Below are 19571 nucleotides of genomic sequence, written 5' to 3' on the forward strand. Positions count from 1 at the left end.
CGCGACGCGACGCGACGGGAACGGCGCGCGCGGCAGCGGCCGCCCGTCAACAGCCGCCCGGTGCGTCTCCATGGCCGGGGGCCCGTGAGGAGGAGCGGTGGCTTTGGCCACAAGGTACCCGCTCGTGTGGGGCCGAGGGGCAGGGGCTGCCGCCCGGGAGCGGGCGGGCACGCGGCGGAGGCGGTCGGGGGAGGGGGGGCTGCGTTCTCTCTGGCAAACTCCGGGGCCGTTTTGTGTGGCGTGAGCGATGTCGGCCGCCGGTCGCGGACGGTTGTACCGCTCGAGGGCCGTGGTTAGGTTCGGCTCCTCCGGCTGCTTCTCTCCCGAGGCAACCGCTTCCGCGCCTGTCCTGTTGGGTTTTGGTTGTTTTCGGGGTTTTGGGGTTGGTTTTGGGGGTTTTTTTAGATTGCTTAAAGGGGCTCTACAGATGTTTTCTTGTTTAGTAAGTGTTTTGGGCGGTTTTTAGCGACTCGCTTGTGGCGTGTGACAAATACGAGCAAAGGGGCTGGCTTCCCTCAGTAGGAGAATCTCGGAGCTGAGAAATCCGATTTTTGCTCCTCCTGCCTGTCCGCTGGTAAAAATCATGGGTTTTGGCTCACCTTGAGCTTTCAGCGCTTTTTTTCTCTTGTGCTTTGTGTGGACTAGCTTTGGAGGTCTCTGAATCCGTAGGAGGCAGTGGCTGGCTGAACAAGACACAACCCTCTTGGCAAAGTCGCATGGAGTTACGGTCCTCGTTAGTAATCTGCTTCTGGTAATCGACTATGGGAGTTATCCAAGGAGTCAGACTGAGAAGTCGTAAGAATTTTTGTTAAGGCTTTTAAGTCAAATGTGGATTTGTGTCAGGCAGTGCAAACTGCATGTTCAGCCTCATTTATGTCCATTTCTGAAATGCCTTCTACAAGCTGGCCCAAAAGAGAAAACATTAGTTTGGACATGAAGTGTCCTAGAATTTCTTACCAAAACTAATTCTTAAAATGAAAGTGTTCCTCAATTTACCTAAACCCCAAGATGTTACTGTTATTAGAAGTATAAACATAAAATGATTTACCAAAGTTTTGCTACTTTAGGGAGAGACAGGGAACAAGTTCCTCAGTTGGAATGTGTTTTGCTGCACGTGCTGCTAGCTTATGTGACTTGCAGCTGCTTCTGTGTGGGAAATGCATGCTCAGAGGATAATGTGTCCCCACCATCCATCTCCTCCTATGGGGCTGACAGCAGGTGTTTATCTCTTTTTCTGTTCAAGGGCTGTTGGAGGTAGAAGGGGTATGATTGGCCTCTGTGGGAGCATTATTGAATTGCACTCGCTGTGTGAGAAGCAATTCCATCAGGGAGGAAAAAAAAAAATCATTTGATGATTTGGGTAGGTGGATATCAGGTGGCTTGCACATGGCAAAAACTGAGTAGGGAAATTCAGACTGCTAAAGAGTATGTAAGGAATGTAAGAAGTTAAAGATTTGTCTAGCATGACTGTCTACAGATCTACTTCACAGACTATAGCAGCTGATAAGAAAAAGGTTTGACCTGGTTTTGGTTTTTAAAAGGATCTGTGTAATTCTCTTGCTGTAGATGATCTTTTCTCCAGATGAACTGACCTAGCTCTGTGTGTATGCTTACAGGCATCACTAAGAAGTTGAAGTCTGTTTTTGCAAGACAGGGAGTTCTTGATGTCCCCTTTTCTCAGATAACAGCCCTCAGTTTGCATCTTGACACCTTTCTGGATCTGTAGGGAGTTCTGACTGGTCTTGAAGATACGGCCACAACAAATTCAAGTCAAAAGCAGAGAGAGCACTGATTTTTAAAATGTAAAACTGCTAGTTGAATGCATAATATTCCTTGCGATCAGTTAGTTTTGCAGACTGGAAAGAAGATCCAATGTAGTTCTTGTTGGTGTTGATACACTGCAAACCCAGGTAGTTGAAGCTGAACTTATTTTGAAAATTAGATGCCGAAGCAAATTCAACATCGATCAGCAATATTTCAGTAGTAAGAATGGAATAAAACCTCTAGAAGAACTGAGGCCTGGGCCCAAAACATGATTGAAGTCTTCCTGGACAGTAATGTATCATCACAATAGCTCATAAGGATTTTACTTTGATATTGCGATGGGTAACTACCCAGTTCCATCACTGTAGATCAAGGATCAACCTCAGGGTCAGGGATTCTTAATGACTCTAAAGTACCTCTAGTAGATTTTTTGACTTGAGACAAATGGATGGTGCAGTATGGCAATAACAACAACAAAAAAGCATACTGCCCAAGTTATAGGACTTTTCCTTAATTTTTAAGTCTTGGATCATGATACCTCTAAAAACTACGTTATTCTTTATTTTCCTGTCATTACAATAAAATTACAGTAAGAGTAGAAAGCTAGTTAAAAAATGCTTATGATCTGTTGTGATGATACCTTCCACAAGTCAGTTGGTCTTGAAGGTACTAGTACAGGTGTGTTAAGCCCAACATACTTTGTTCATATTAAGTCAAGAATGTGTCACTTCAAACTGTCGGGAAAATTATGGTTTGACCAGGTGTTAGTAGGCCAGATTGGTGTGCCTAGTTATGTCAGCCTTCCCACCTTTTGTCTGCCTTAGTAGCTAAGCAGTTAAGGACAGAAGTAATTTCTGCTTTAGGGCACTGGGATTACACAATAGGGCTTCACGCTGGTTGCTGTCTAGACTTCTGCAGCGCAAATAGTAGTGATCTGTGTTCTCATTAATTCTGTGTTTCCTCTAAACAGCTCTAATCCTTTCCACCCCAGTGCCTTCCATCACTCAGTTCTCCCCACATGATCTTCAAACTAGCTACCCATCATACGATTCAACAAAAAATGAAAATTTGTTGTTGTGTTACCAGACATGACACTGCTCCTTCTAAACAAAGACATCTGAATGGTAAAACTAGGTCTTACTCTGTGTACATCAGAAAGTACCACTTAGCTAGGCTGTAAATTTTAATTCCATGGATCTACTATTTTATTTTGTCCCAAAACTGACCTTGACCATGTGCAACAGTTCTTACATAAACAAAACAAGAAGTTGCATGGCTGTGACTGTGGCTTTGTAGACCATGCTAGCAGATGATCCCTTGCAGCTCTCTAGAACTCAAGTAGTCTGTCCTTGCAGAGTGGGATGAGGGAATGGGGCTTAATACAGTCAGGTGCTCGTGAACAAAATATAAAACACAGCAGTAGTTTTTTTCAAATGGATGGATTTTGTAGCTTCTGAATAAAAATACCTGAGTGGCTTTACAGCAGTTCTGTAAGTCTCTTCCAAAAGTGGCTAGTGGAAGAGTTGAGTAGAACATGAGGGCACTTAATCTTTTAACTGTAATTAGTTAACTGTAATGTGCTTTCAAAGGTTGCAGTGTTGCAGTCACAGGATTCCTTTCTCAACCTGAATGCAGCAATGTAGTAAATCTGCTACTTCAGACTGTGAGCAGGAGCATTATTAGGGTCCTGTTCCTGAAGTCCCATCAGAGTTCCTTCTGGTGTAAAGACACAGCTCTGTGAGTCTGATGCTCTTTCGGACACTTGTAGATGGTGTCATTTTGTTACTTGCATAGCTGCCAACATTAGCAATCATGTCATCTGTGCTAAAGATGCTGTGTAAGGCATTAAATTGAATAGTGGGCAAGAAAGTTTATCCACTCAGGTATCAAGACCTTAATAAAAATAATACTTCTTTCATAAGAACAGTTCACGTTCATTTGTAGAGTTGTGGGGAATAGCATTTACTAGAAATTAGAACAAGAGTGTGGTTTTGAGCATGTGTGTGTTCTGTAAATGTTATGATCAGCCTCTTCACACATAATTTTTCAAGATATTCTGATTGATACTACACATATTTCCCCATATGGAGAAGTTTGAATTCACAACAGAGAATTCAACACTTGCTTTGAATATTTAGGAAAGATTTGTACTCGAAGTGAATGTCTGCCAACAGTAATTCTGCTGAAAGATGAACGTTCTGTATTTTTTGCTGGGAAAAACGACAGCTTTTCAGTGTTTGAAAATGTGAAATAAATGTGGTGGGAGAATAAAAGAAAAAAAATATTGAACCTAATGCTTCCACTGTGAATTCTGCTGTTAATGAAGCTCTGGGTTTTTTTCAGTTTGGGGCTGGTTTACAATTATTCCTACTTTGTTTCTAATTGTGAGGCTTCAGAGTTTTTCCTTGAGCATGTTTTTTGAAAGTCTTAGAAGCACTTTGGGTGAATTTGATGGGTAAAAGACTCGTTACTTGGTGGGGGTTAAGTGTTTTGTAAAATTGTTACATAATATAATTTGCATTTAAAATATTATTACAGCCAATACTGTTGATTACGATTGGGTTATGGCGGGAAGAGATACAGAACAATGAGACAAGACCTGTGAAGATTCAAGGTAGCAAAAATAGCGTTTGTCAAGGGTAGAAAAAAACATTTTGGTAGTCACAATGCAAGATGAGGCCAAAGGGTCTACAGAGTTGGTGCTAAGATCCAAGTTTAAGCGTATTCCTAATAAATGCCTTTTATAATTAGTCAAGAGAAAGTATCTGCAGCATGTCTCCAGTTGTTTCATTAGACCTTTCAGGAATAAATATGTGATTATAACTCTAAGAGCTGTTCAAATTAAATATAATCTAAGTTTTATATGTCAGTGAAGTCCTGAGTGATCAGTAAGATTATGAATTAAAAAATGAGCTTGGTTACTAGAATCCAAATTATGAATAGCAGGAAGTCTTGAGCAAGCTGGAGTTTTAACTTTGTCTGCAACCTTTTGACTGTTACTGATGGCTCTGTTAGTGAAAAGATGTGCACAGCAGATCTGAACTCTGAAGAGAGGTAGCAGAACTTCACAAAAGAAATATCTGAACCCTGAACGTAGAACTTACAGTCATGTTTCTAATGCCTTCCAGCATGTCTTAAAATGTAGAGTCAGAACTCTTGAGATGACTGGTGAAAGTCAAAAGAGGTGAGGAATCTGCCAGATAAAGTTCAATGAACTATCAAGAGGGGAGATCCTAAGAGATTCTCAAACAATGTTTTGGTGAAGTGTGGAACACTGATGTGTGTATGTATTTGTGTTTTAGCATCTAACCCCTCACCAGTTCAGCTGTAGGGGGTTTTTTTCTGAGTGAGTTCACAGTGATAGGCAGGAAATGGCTGAAGTGAGGCTTGCTTTTGCAGCCCCTTTTAGTTACTTAGTAGAAGCTTCCCACTGCTTTGTAAACTGCACCACCACCCCCACACTCCCCTACACCTCCGTGTTAAGGGCCCTCTGGTTGAAAACCCTCTGACAGAAAAACACAAGTGTTTGGAGGGGAATGAACTAATGATACATTGGGAGATACAAGGACGAAAGAGGCTATTAGGGGTTGCTTGGGAAAGTTATTACACAAGAGTGGAATAGAAAGGAGGGAAAATTAGATCTTATTTTGATCATTAGCTTAAAGTGAAAGGTAATGGGCAGAAGGGCAAAATAATACACAGATGAGTACAATCCCTGCTTTGAACTAACAAAGGGCTTTTTAAACATTTTTAGCATAGATGTATATGTCTATTTCTAAGCTTAGCTAAAAGCATGACTTCTCTAACTTGCTTATTGCAGATGCGTGTCTATAGAGTGACAAATAGACAAAAACCCAAATCAGATAGCACTTTAAAAGGCAGGTTTTTTTCCCCTTCCTTTGACATGTGCCTGTTACTTTGGGCAGCTCTGGAACCAACACAGAAGTTCCAGCAAATTTACGCTTGTTGGAATGAATCGTGGAGAGTAGAGACCTTCTGTACTATTAGTGTAAGAGGTGTACTTACGTAGAAATTCGGTAGAGGGCAGAATGAAACTTCTGAATGAAGGAACCCAGGGTAGCTGTTCGGCACTGCAAGGCAGGAAAACGGAGTTAAAAGATGGAATAGCACCAGTTATTCAAAACATAGTTCTAAAGAGCAGTAAGCACTACAAGTGATTGTGATACTTTCTTTTAGAAGAATTGGAGAGAGAACATTCACACTTTTATATAATGCTTAGCTGTGTGCAAGCTTAAGATCTAATGCCTTCCAACATAGAGGAAAATGGGGATACCACTGTCATATTGACTGGGTGCAGATCAGCTGTTAAGCCTCTTGTTTAGCATTCCAGATCTATAACTCAACACACAGGCATTGCATTAGGTTCTCCTGTTTTATTTGCCTTCTGAATCCAATGTTCAGACTTTATAAATGTCTACAAGAAGTTTTATTCTTCCTAAAGCTACTTTTTGTTGTGCTTTCTAATACTTACGTCTTGGAAGATTGTAGTAGCGAAGATTGCTGTGTGTGTTAAGGACCCTGTGAGGGTTTATTCTACTTTCTTGACTTCACTAAGTTTGTTTTAGCAAGAACAAGAGTAGTTGAGATAAAATAAGGGTAAAAAAGTTGTTGGCTTGTCTCCACTTATATCAGTATTGAGCTGTAGTAATATAATAAATTTAAAAATTATAGCATAGCATTTACTAAGTGAAGAGATTAGACATGATGGAGGTGGGATGGGGCTAATGTTTTAGGGTAATTTGTCTACAAGAGTTTACTCTTCCATTTGTTTTAACGTGATGATTTTTTACCAACAGTTTAATAAATTTCACCATGACTTATTTTGCATTACTCCCTTTAACCAAAAATGTGGTGTTATATGTTTGGGTTTTTTTTTTTTTTTTTTTTTAGACAGCCCTAAATGGTAGACAAGATTGGATAGCTAGTGATGCCCAAACTTCAAATTATAACCCAAGTTTCCTAGTTTAGAATGAATAACAGATTGTATCAGGGACACTGCAAAAGCAATAAAGGTCATAATACAAATTCTAAATGCTCATTCATATATTCTGGAAGTATTAATACAAAGAATAAAAAGTCCCTATACACTGCCATTTTCCTGTCCGTGGATAGTGACTGCATGCTATGCTGAACCACTGCAGTTACTAAGAGGTTTATCGTTATATTTTACATTGAGTTTAGGAAAAGCAATGATGCTTTGCACATATTGCACTATTATTATAATGATTTTAAAATGTGTTCCTGGGTTTTTAGGCAACTCATAGATGCTTTCTGTTCAGTTGTAGTTTTCTTATTTTGGTTTATTAGTTAGGCAAGATGCCTTTTTTTTTTAAATATACTGCTAGTAAGTTCTTGACAAGAACAATTTAAATCTGAAAACAAGTTTTGAGATTTTTTTTTTAATTATGTTTAGTGAAAATGTAAGCAATACAGTGGGGTTTTTTATTAAACTGAGCTGTTTGGATAAGATCTCTGTACATTTGCTTTTTATGCAGTCTGAAAGGTGAGCTGGAAGGGATTTCTGAAAACTTGGTTTGTGTCCTTTCAAAATCATTCTGTATATACAACACACAACCCTCAAAGTTTGCTTGATTTTACACTAAAAATGACAAGAATGTAAATTAATTCTCTAGGTTCACAGAAAGGTGCCTTGGGAATGGAAAAAAGCTCATGGATTTTCATTGGGAACTCTCCTGTGGTATAATTAATGTTCTTTTTTTAAACAGTAACAGAATAAGTGAAAATGCTTTGAATTCATCCATATTTATATATTCTATTCAGAGTGTTTCTGGTAGAACTGAGAAAATAAACCACTGTAGTCTACATATACTACACCCGCAATTCCCTCAGATGCTTTCTGACCTCTTTTGTAAAAAAACTTACACTAAAGTTTTTGCCATCTTATATCCACACCTGTTCTTGTATTTTAATTTCTCTGGTAGCTCAAAAAAAGTTAATTGTAACAGGGTAACTGTTTTTGTACAAGTCATCCTGATGAAAGTTTCATCTGACAGCATCTCTGGCATGATTTCTCTTTTCAACAGCAGATATCCACAGCAGCCTTTGCTGTACCTATATTGGCCTGGCTTGCTGTTTCTGTGTTTTCCAATGATTCCCTGTTTCTTTTTTGCATAAAATGTTAGCACACATCCAAAACCATGAATTTGTGGTAGTCACATAGACCAGTTCTGTGACATTGAGAGATCCTGAATTTTTGTTGTCCTAGGAACAAAAGCAAGTCTAATCTCTACTTCCTAGTAATCACTGGAAGGCAAAGATGTAGCAGAGCAAATGCAAGAGATAGTTCTCTTGGAGTAGATCATGTTTATGCCAAAGCTGATCTAAATTATAACAGAAGTACAAAAGTTTGCTAAATAAAACCTCTAGCACTGTAATGAGAAGCTGATCTATGCTCTTCCTCAAGAGGCCACTAGAGCACTCCTTTTGTGTCAGAAGGCTTGTTAATAGCTTGCCATGAGACAGACGTGCCTTCAGGAACTAAATGGATGTCCAAGAATCCCAACCAGGAGTATGTCCTGAACAGCCAAGATCTCTTCAGCTCAGTTTACAGCCAGCTGGAGATACTACTAAATAGTTAGCCAGAAAATGACAGCACTGAAGAGGACACCTTATCCCAGAAGTGTTTGTATATCTTTTCATAGTTTGTCCTACAAGCATCTAGGCAGTCACTGACAATATGGGATTCTTAAAGCAGAGAACAGCTATATTTGTCCTTAGACATCTCCATATTTATTTTTTTTCCTTGGGGCATTTTTAAGAGAAAGCTAATGTAGAAATCTAAGATGCTTTAAAACACTTTCTGCTCCCCACCCCTGGCAAAATTCTCATCCACAGACTGGCTGCTTTTCCTTCCACCTTGGTATCTGAAGATCCTAGCTTCTGTCCTTTTCTGTGCCTTTGCAGCATCGTGCAATAGCATGAAAAAAATGAAATACGCTAAAATGAAGAAACAACTTTTGAAAAGTCACTAGGTGCAATTGTGGATAACATTTAGGTTACTGTCCTGACTTCTTGAGAATCTGAGTGGTTTTAACAACCTAAAGTTACAGGGGCAGTTGTACAGCTTATAGCTCCAGTAATTTCTTTAAGAAAAGTATTATATTTAGAGAAAATTGTCTCAAATCCATAGGCTGACACACTTTCTCCCACTGCCTGTTGAGTGCACAGGGTACTAGGAACTCCCTTTCACTAATTGCATCTTAAAGGACAGATTTCTCTGTATTCATCTCATGTTTTAGAGGGATGAAACAACTAGTTTCGTATTTCTTTGGACCTCCAACCACATTAAGTGTGCACTTTGAGTTGTCTGTCCTGTTTAAGATGTTTGCAATGTTGAGCCAAGTAATTAAAATATTAGTTTAGCAGCTGCATCCATCACCCCTTTAACAATATTAATTTCTTTAAAATCAGTTTACCAAGTGTATGCTATATTAATCTGTTATTTTATTCATTTGCCTTTCCTACATCCTACTGTAACCATTATAATACTTCCCTTGTTTAGTCTTATAGTGCTGCTGGATAGTAGTGTAATCCTCAACTTACTGACACTTCAAAAGTCTCTCCTTTGTTCATTTAGATAAATAAAATAAAGCACGTACCTATGAAACACAGTAGGATTGTTAGGAAAATTCCAACCTTGTTTTGAAAAACCTGTTTTCTTTTATTCTCTCAAATACAAGCACTATTGTATCTAAGCCTTTTCTTATATACCAAGCATCTAGCAAAAAGCTTTTTTAAAGTGGAGAAGCAAAAAATTAAGCTGGTTCACAGTATTAGCTAGAACCCGTACTATTGTCTGTGCTTACAAGGTTCACAACCTTTTCAGGATCTACACTAGATGATTAGGGAACCTCCCCTTTGACGAGCCAGGTCTTGCATAATGGAGGAAAAAACCCTTAATGAGTTCCAAGTCCATCTGAGGATATAGAAACAAAAAAAGTGGTGTGGCAAGTCTTGTAAGTGGCCATGCTAGTTCCTCTGCTTTAAAGCCATTGGTGACATTCTATTTTTAAATCTTATACAGTGCACCTAACTCTGTGAGCAGAGGCCTTGAAACTCATTTACTAATCACAACTATGCTAGCAACTGACTGATGAGTGTTGAACACATAGTAGTGACCCATTGCTTCTTCATGTTAAGGAGAATTCTCACCCCCTGGGAGCCATTTCGTACCCCAATGTTCTGCAGCCATTGTAATGAATCAGAGGTGTGGTACAGTCTTACTTTTGTGCTGTCAGTAGCTGCAGGACAGCAAAACCTGGAAATGGTGTTCAGCGAAATGCTACTATATGCATACTATATAGAATGGGAAAATTCAGAAATACTCTGTTTCTTCTTGCTTCTGTACAGAAGAATGATCTTCTTCCAAGGCTGTTGGAATGCAGAGCCCTGTTAATAACATTAATGAACCAAAATCAGAGTGCTGAGCATGGTTTCCCCCATGTTGTATGGTGGCAAGTTTCAAAGCTTGTTTGGAACAGGTACTTTTCAATAGGGTACCATCCACTCAAAATAGCTGAACAACAGAAGTCTGACCCAAGAGCTCCAAAATTCTCACAGATGGATAGGTATCCTTTGCTGAGTCTGCTGGCGGGATATTGTGAAAATCTACTTAGGGCAGATGCTCAGTGTTGTGTACTGTTAGTGAGAGGGGGAAACAGTCCTCTGTGGAGAGTTTTTATCCCTCAGGAGTGTAAGTGGCAATAGGCAAGCCAGGTAGTTGTCGTCTTCCAGTTTGTTGTTATAATTTCTATAAGTCAGTAAGGTGGTTGGTGTATGACAGAGTCCCATCTTAACACTTGACTTTTGCTGAGTGTTTTCCACTACTTTTTGTTTTGAGAAGCAATTGCATTTGGATCTAAGTAATCAGCAAGAATCTCTGCTTCTTGTAAAACCAGAGATACTACAAGCTTTTACAACTTCCAGTGAATTCTTACAGAAGACTGACTTGCTCTATAAGCAGCAGTACTTCTTGGCTCCCACTGAGTTCATAACTCAACAGGAGTAACTGCTTGCTTGCATAGAGACTAGAGTTCCCTTTTCCCCTGTTGATGCAATACCTCCTGTTAGTGTGAGTTCAACAAAAGCGGGTGTCTATGCTTCACATGCAAGGTAGAGGTTACTGGGGAGTTTGAAACCATTCTGCCAATCTTTTCCCCACATCAAACATTGTTTAATTCTAGTAATTGCAATTAATTCAAGCACAACGATAACATAAAAATACCTAGAAAATATATAGGCAGGAATGTTCCAACAGATGCATTTGGGTTATGAAACTTTTGTCTCTTGGAAGGAAACAGTAATTCACAGTTGAGGAACTTTTAAGTTACACAGAAAAAAAATTCTCCCATTAGTGTGTCAGTATCCAAAGGGGAATTTATACCAATAAATTCTTCAGTAAGCAAGGTTTCAGGCTGACCAAAAATCTTCATAATGTTAGTTTGCTGTTGTTACTATTTCTCCAAATGCACCTTTTTCTACTTTAGCAGAGTCATCAATATGTTCAAGACATACATTTGAAAGGTGGTGAACTAGTGGAAGAGTTGCAACTTTTTGAAGATACAAACCTTACCATACTTTTCTTGTTACGTAGCTGGAAAGTAATAAAGGGTATGTATGGGTTCTTTTTTTTTTTTTTTAAACTTCTGCCTATGTTATGAAGTATTAATCATTTTCAGCAGCCTAGACAAATTCACTATCAAAACACCTGACTGAAAGATATTTAAGTCTATAGGTGAAGCAGACATGAAGACAACAGTGGAGTTTCAATTAAACTTGAATGATTTCTAGTTAGGATCAAGAATTATGATAATTAAAAACATAAAAGCATCAGAAAGATTTGAAGGCTGTAATATGACTAAAGTGGCATTTGTTACATAAAATCAATTAGTGGCACTTTTTTGGAAGGAAGGAAAATTAGTTCTGTAACTTGCAGTCATTGTATAAAGGAAAGGAGAGAGTTAGTAGTTCATTCACTAGTTCAAAGCATGCATTTGGGGCAGGGGTGGAAATGACTTCTTTATATCTATGCATGCCAAACATAATTCCTCTCTTCTGTGGGGAATCTCTCAATGGTTCTTTTGAACTTTCAGGAGTAACTGTTAAGTATGCAAAATCATAAAGTTAACTGGGCTATCCGCAGTTTTAAAATATTCTTTGCATTGTAATATTTTGGAAATTGCAGTTCAATTTTGCTCCTGTTAATACATGACATTCAACAGTACCATCCCCCTTCCTAACAGGTGTATACTGGCAGGCTGTTATGGTTAGGTTTGTTACTATTAAGGGGATTGATTGATTATTAATAGTAATTATTATTATTGATTTGTGTGTGTGTGTGTACGAACCTTTACTCTTAGTTCAAAATAGTATAGAACACGAAAAAATATACCAAAACTAAGAATGTATTTACACCAAAAATTAATTTTAATTGCACTAGAGTGAGTTCATACTACATTTATGTAGGCTCGAAGTGTCACTCAAACTATCAGCTGCTACTAGAAGTGAAGTTTCAAGGGTAATTTTTCAATAACTGTGCCAGATTATGCAGATAAAAGCAGTAGATAGCACTAAACACTTAGAAATGTTTTTAGAGAGTAGAATGAGCATTTTAGCTGTGAGGAGCAGAGTGTGTTAAGTGAAGGGGCCATTTTAGTTCAGAATGCTAAAAAAGTGAGTTCTAAAATTATTTGCTGAATTCTAGAAGGTAACAATTTCTGCAAAGCAAGATAAGGAAAACATTTTAAAGTAGAAGAATAGAAAGCAATTTAAAATTTGAGAATTTCAAGTGGCATTGGAGCAAATAGAAATCAGATTATTGAAATGCATTTCATTTACTCTTCATTGTTTCCTCTCTATAGAAACCTCAGCCACACTTCATCAAAATGCAGCGGAGTCTATTACATACTGCATCTCATCTGGCGCATGGGACATGTTTGGGTTTTCCTCGCACTAGTACCTTTCAGTGCTTAAAAGGACAATCAGTGTTGTCTAATGTTGGATGCAAAGTGATTTTAGCACTGGACCGTCCTAAACGATGTCTTCATGCAGGTGCAGCACAGTTTGTCTCAAAGAAAAGCGGTTTTTCATCACAGCCAGCAGACACTCCTCACAAAGTATCAGAAGAGAGAAATCCTTTGACTTCGGCCACTGATACACCCAAGCAGAGCCCTGTAGAGTCAGATTCTTCAGATCCTGATCCATTACAAGACAAATCAATTAGTCTCGTTCAGAGATTCAAGAAAACTTTTAAACAGTATGGAAAAGTCATGATTCCAGTGCATCTTCTGACTTCTACTGTATGGTTTGGATCCTTTTACTATGCAGCCATGAAGTAAGTTGGTATTTTGTTGCAGTGCCCCATACTGCTGTTGAATTGAGACTGACTTTCACACGTGAAAGGACATATAAATTATTATTACATGTTAAAAAGTGCCTCAATATCTAGTAGGGAAATGATGCTTCAGTTAAAAATGTAGCCTAAGATTAGTATCGAAAGTATATAGAATTCATGAGAGTGTCACGTACATACTATTGTCATGTAGTTATTGCTGTGTACCAGATATGTTGTTAACATTTGAAGGAATGCTCATCTCCGCAAAATATGCATGGATGTAAACAGCACTGAAATTACTAGTAACCTCTCACAAGGTAAAGATAGGGATTTGGAATCCTGATTACAAATTGCTAGGTGAGATCTTTATAGACCTGTTCTTTTTTTGCTGTTGGACTTGAGGGTTATTTCACCAATTCTTCCCCCCTTCATCCCCAGTTCTCCTTCATCATTGGACTTCCATGTCGTTTACCTCACTCTGAGCTCCTTGCAAGCCATGTATATCTTTTCCTTTTTTACTTCTTTTTCCTGTCTTTCCTGTCTTCCACTGAAAAAATTGCTACTGTAGGCCAGACTTTTTAATTGGAAATTAAATACTTGTGTAGCTAAAAAAAAGATAAGTATTCTAATTTTAGTTTCTTTCAGCTATAGCATGTGCCAGATACTGTTATGGAAAATGGCATTTATTGGGAAAAAAACCTACTATATCAGCTATGAGCTGCTAGTTCAGGTGAAAGAGTTTTTATCTATCTGCACATGGTTTGCTAAATATGAGTAAATGTTTATCTCTGGATTGCAAGTGTTTTGTATTTAATAATAGAAAGCATGAAACAACGACAGTTCATGGCGGCAACAGTGAGGCTTTGACATCTGAATGCCTTACCGCACAAGTGTTTGTTTTAGTTACTCTAACCAGCTGGCATAATTGCCCTTTCTAGGAGCTATAGATCCAAATGTCATTCTAAATTTAGCTCATGTCAGAGGAATAAAGGTCTTGAGCTATAAAAATATTTTGCTTTGGATGAATTCAGGTTGATGCTTACATCCAGACATTTCAGATTGAGTGAAGATTACTTTTCTTGAAACACTTAAGTTAGCTGCTAAAATCAGTATTTATTTGATGGATGAAAACAACAGAAATATTTAACTAGAAATTATAACAAAGCTTCAGTTTGTCATGCCATAGGAGCAAGACCCTCCTGAAGTGGAAAAATACCTTTCAGAATGACTGCTCATGATATGAGATTAAACAATGGTGATTTATGAAATAACATGGTTAATGCTGTCTTTCAGATCTTACTTGGTCTCCATTTTCTACTCTGGGGCTAGGTCTTCGGATTGTAGTTCTAGTAACTGTTAGTAAATTACTGCCTGTTATTGTTACTGATGCTGAAGTGATCGCGTGCACAGAAGAATGCTTTAAATAGTAGGCAGAAATGGATAATGATACTAATAATACATCACTAAATATTGGAAAGTCAGGTCATCTATAACTGCATGTAGCTTTCTACTGTAATGTAAAGACAGTCTGTCTTTTTTTTCTTTGGTGCTGATGTTAGCTTCCCTGGTTTTCAAATAGAAAGAAATGGTGATAGGAGCTCCCTCCACCCACCTTATATTGATGAGGTAGAACAACTGGGCACAAAACCCCTGAAGTCTTGTCCATATAGCATGTTGCTTCCTTTTCTTTTGCCACATTCCATTTGTTTGATATATTTAAAAGTGAATGGAGGACACAGAAGTATGGATTCAGTGCTTCTGGGCACACTGCAGAGTAGTCTAAAATTTTAGAAAGAAAAAAAATTATTTTGGGTAAAACAGAACATGAAGTTGAACCTGCACAACGGGAGCCTGAGTAACTGTCTTACCACCATTATATTTACTTGTCTCCAAACGTAATAATTTGGGACACTGGTAAGTTAGTAGCTACTCAGCCCAACAGGGATAGTATAAATGAGTCACCTCTTGGGATGCTGAAAAGAACATTAATTTGCCTATATGTACAGAAATATAAATCCTGTAAGTATATTGATTAGATGAAAAAATACTTTGCTATCAAATTACAAAGTTTGTATAATAGATTTAAAGAATGGAAATGGTACTGTAAATCACTGTTCAGGTTTCAAATTCCAATTCAGGTTGCCAATTTTTTTTCTCTTTTATAGAGGAGTGAATGTTGTTCCATTCCTGGAGTTGATTGGCTTACCAGAGAGTATAGTAAACATCCTGAAAAATTCCCAGAGTGGAAATGCACTAACTGCATATGCATTGTATAAAGTAAGTATAATTATAGTTTGTAAATAAGCTCTAAATCTTGCCTGGTGAACTGAACAGGGTTTATTTGTTTACAGCAGAAAGAATTAATGCTGTTTTCGCTCTTTGAGTTACACATACTTCAGCATTCATTTTTGTAGTAAGAATAGTCACATGCAAATTGATAGGGACTCTGTGTTCCTTTAAGGAGTCTGTCTGTATTTCTAAAATAACTTATTTGTTTGCTGCAGAACTGTTGTCTGCCCTCAGAGCTTTAATTACAATTAAGTTATTCCTCTGTATTCCTGACATAATGAACAGGGATAAAGAGGTAAAGTCTAAACACCTCATGATTTCCAGGTAAACATACAGTTGTTATTATCCTAGAGGATTCACTAGTTTGTCTTCCTACCTTAGTTCTTCATCATTGTCGAGTACTTTTGTTGTCCATTTGAATCAGTTACTTACATTCAGGTTTGGGTCTCTTTTTATTGATTTATAGGTGCACAATCTGTGTTTGGGAAACTTGAAACATGTCAGACCATGCAAAAACAAAGTTCTATATTTGCTTCGAATGCCACTTATCTGTTTTGTTTCCAAATGCCATGTGCATCTTCCCTGTTATTTAAAGGCATTATTTTCCCAAACAAAATGTGAAAGCACTACTCTTGCTAATTATTCCTGTGCCTAAAAGAGACCAATAAATAAATGTGGTTAAATATAAAGAATTTATTATAGCTGGGAGATCTGGCAGAAACTTTCAAGATGTGGAAGCATTAGAATAGGTTGCAAAGGGAAGATTGTTCAGGCTTTACCTTTGAAGTTCTGAAAGAACAGGTTAGTCTATCTAGAATAATGAACCTGATTTGTTGTGTCTTGGATTAGCTGACCTCTGAAGGTCTCTTTTAGCTCTAGTTTTCTATGTGTGGGTCCTAGTTTTGGACTGAAAGATGCCTATACTCTTGTGAATTTTAGAATTTAAAGTATATCTTGTTTGCTTACATGGCTCAGTGTTGACATACTGTCTGTTCTGAATTGCATTCTGAGATGCCTAATGCTCGTCCCACAAGCTGCACAGGGAGTTGTTGGGATTTTGTTTTTAAATGTAAATCTAATGCCTGTGCTAGTTTTGTCAAAAGGATACTTTAAGTAAAAGGTATGCATTTCTGGGGAATGCACTGTAAATTGGCTTATTTCCTTATAAATACAAGATCTTTTTAGTATCTGACACTGGCCAAAATAGATTTTCCATATTAAAAATACCTTTTGCTAGATAATATTGTCGTGTTATATTGATATGGTGTGTTCTTTGGTTTCTTTAAGATTGCAACTCCTGCCAGATACACTGTGACTTTGGGAGGAACATCCATCACTGTTAAATATCTACGTAAGAATGGCTACATGTCCACACCACCACCAGTAAAGGAATATCTACAAGATAGGATGGAGGAAACAAAAGATAAAATTACAGAGAAGATGGAAGAAACAAAAGATAAAATTACAGAGAAGATACAAGAAACCAAAGATAAAGTTTCATTTAAGAAAATAAAGGACTAGGAGGGATGCTTAATTTTCAGATATATCAAATTTAGCACTTTAACCTTTTGTGAGGCAGGATATACAAAGTGTACTTCTGAGCTTTTTTTTTCTTTTTTTCTTTTTTTTTTTCCCCCCTTGTCTGGAGACTACAATTGCTCTGTGGATTTAAAAATTCTGTATATTCACCAAGGTTAAAGTTCCCTGGGGGAGAGTAGTTGTGACAAAATTTCAATTTACAGAAGGAATAATGAATCACAAATTAGAAGTTCATGTGTCCATTGGTAATAGTGTTAACAGTTACTCTTCCCTCTTTTCTTCCTCCTGCCCCCCTCAAAATGAAGATGGTTTCTTTCAAAAGCCACTACTTTATTCTTCTTCCATCATAGTGCACAGCCATTATTCCATTAGACTGAATCTTCCATTAAATGAGAATGAAGATTTCTCTGCTGGGAAGGGCAACATATTTTGCTTTTCAGAGTATGTGGACCCAGGCCTCTTCAATAGTGATCATCTCTCAACTTGGAGACAGACCATTATCAGTAATACTGCACATGAAGGAATCAATGGATTAGCCAGTCAGTTGGAATGAATTGTAATGGCTACGCTAACTTCAGCTGAGCTGAGCTGTGATAGTTTACAGGTTTGGACTATGAATCTTTCTTGGACAGTCTATCTTTTCAGAAATCTCAACTGAAATCTATGGGAAGATGAGTTAATCAGAGTAGCCATACTGTCAAGTATACTTTGTTTCCTAAAGTTGATTTACAGTAGAAAAAAAGTTATTACATGAAATTAATCAATAATTGTATATTAAAAACTAGGATTTTTTTATTATATTGACGTTTACAAAACTCTTTCATTTCATTTTCAGAACAAAAAAAATTCTGAAAGAGAAGTTTACTTGAGAAATTGGTATACCAAGGGGCTTTTTAAACTAAATACATGCAAAGTTAAGAGTTAAACCCAAAAGTTCCTCCTCCCATTCAGGAATCCCTCAGACTTTAGTAGAAAAATTTAACTAAAATAAGCATAATTTCAGAGACGGAGATCACCATCTACTAAACTTTTTTCCCCTGGATTTTCTTAGGTCAGGCAAATACTTATTCATAGCTGAAGGCTGAAATGCTGTCTCAGAGATGTCATAAAGGACTAAAGTTCAAACTGTTCTATTTGACTGGGCAGACAACCTTCTCTCCTGGTTTTACTCAAATGTAGGCTAAATTTGTGTTCTTTTTTCCTATTTCTATTACAGATCCCACTTTGTAGCTGTGCTCTGCATGTGTATCTTGTTTCATAAAGGTGTTTTTTTGCAGGGGGTATGCAGAAGCAACAGAGTTGGGTCCTGAGCATTGTAAATTACTAGAATAAAAGAATATGGCTGACAAAGTATCAGCTCTGTCCCACTCTTATGTGTTCAGTCAAGTCACTGAGAGCCTCTCCATGTTTGAGTGAGTCGAACTTCATTAACGTAATTATGCAGGATTGATTATGTACTTCTCTGCCTCTGTCCACATGTCAAATCGTGACTGCAATCTATTGCCTACCTCACAGGGATGTTGTGAGGAATAATCATTGTATGTACATCTTCAGGGCACTGAAAAGTGCCATGTTTCTGATAAATATTATTAAAAAATAATTCTGTGAACTCTTACACTGCTGAGATAAGCACTACTGTAGAATTAGAGTTAATAGATGCTTTTCTTTTTTTCTATTTTAGTGTACTTTTCCTTACTCTCCTCATGCATGCATTCTTCTGATGTGGGTGTTTGTTCTGGTTTTCCATTTTTGCAGGTGGTGTTGCCTCTGTCCTGCAGCACCCTGCAAAGCCTGAGGTCTGCCCCAGTAATACAGCATGGTCATCCTCGCAGTCTGGGACCACACATGGGAATCTCTTGGTGCAGCTCACAGGATCCATCTCTTCTCTGCACATAGCAGGGGTTGCACAGTGTTGCTGTCCTAGAATGGGTCTGTAGCCCCCAGGCATGTTAGAACTCATTTATTATATAGGGTTTTTTTGGTACCCCCATCCTCTTGCCCTTCCCCATGTCCAGCTGGCCTGTGACCACTCCCATGCTTGCATGATCCCTCACTACCAATGCTAAGTGCAAAACATCTGCTCTCTTAACTATGTGCAGTAGACTGTCCTAGGTGACCATTTCTGCATCTGCAGGAGCGGCTCATAGTGACTATTGTCAAGGCCCTCATCTATGTACAGTTTGGTCAATTTTGCAGCATGAACAGCCTCAAGGAGTTTCTGGAACAGCCCCATCCTCCACCCAGCACGTCAATTAACAAAGCACACAATTAGGTGGATTGATCTACACAAAGCGGGAGGGGAAATCAAGACTTTGAAAATCTGACCTGGAGAGCAGTTAGTCAAATGCTCAGTTGCACTGGTGACCTTGTCTCAAGTCAGCCTCATCTGGAATCAGTGCATTGCCTCATTAGCACAGAGACCAGCTGGGGTGTTCCTGGGCCACCCAGGGGATGAACGACATTAGCCCACTGGGTGCCCAGCATGTACCTGGCTACACTGCAGTTTTAACTATAGGATAAAGTTGACTTTCATCCTTGTGTCTATCTATCTCACTTATAACTTGATTTCCATAGCTCTTACCACAATACTTGGGTGCACTTCTTG

General features: G+C 38.2%; 1 protein-coding gene across 1 annotated transcript; it reads left to right on the plus strand.

The window, feature by feature from the left end:
* The first annotated feature begins 19 nt into the window (after positions 1-19).
* FAM210A (family with sequence similarity 210, member A) lies at positions 20-18383 on the plus strand. The gene is made up of 5 exons (XM_010583304.1): positions 20-114; positions 11292-11415; positions 12666-13138; positions 15304-15415; positions 16715-18383. The coding sequence occupies exons 3-5, from the start codon at positions 12690-12692 to the stop codon at positions 16946-16948; spliced, it is 795 nt and encodes a 264-aa protein (XP_010581606.1). The 5' UTR covers positions 20-114; positions 11292-11415; positions 12666-12689; the 3' UTR covers positions 16949-18383.
* Positions 18384-19571: the final 1188 nt, after the last annotated feature.

This window comes from Haliaeetus leucocephalus, unplaced genomic scaffold (genome assembly GCF_000737465.1).
Source record: "Haliaeetus leucocephalus isolate CR32 unplaced genomic scaffold, Haliaeetus_leucocephalus-4.0 Scaffold889, whole genome shotgun sequence".
Lineage (NCBI taxonomy): Eukaryota > Metazoa > Chordata > Aves > Accipitriformes > Accipitridae > Haliaeetus > Haliaeetus leucocephalus.

Coding starts and splice junctions, on each gene's coding strand:
- FAM210A (XM_010583304.1), top strand. CDS start 12,690: ATGCAGCGGAGTCTATTACATACTGCATCTCATCTGGCGCATGGGACA. Junction 13,139..15,303: donor TTTTACTATGCAGCCATGAA/GTAAGTTGGTAT, acceptor TCTCTTTTATAG/AGGAGTGAATGTTGTTCCAT. Junction 15,416..16,714: donor CTGCATATGCATTGTATAAA/GTAAGTATAATT, acceptor GGTTTCTTTAAG/ATTGCAACTCCTGCCAGATA.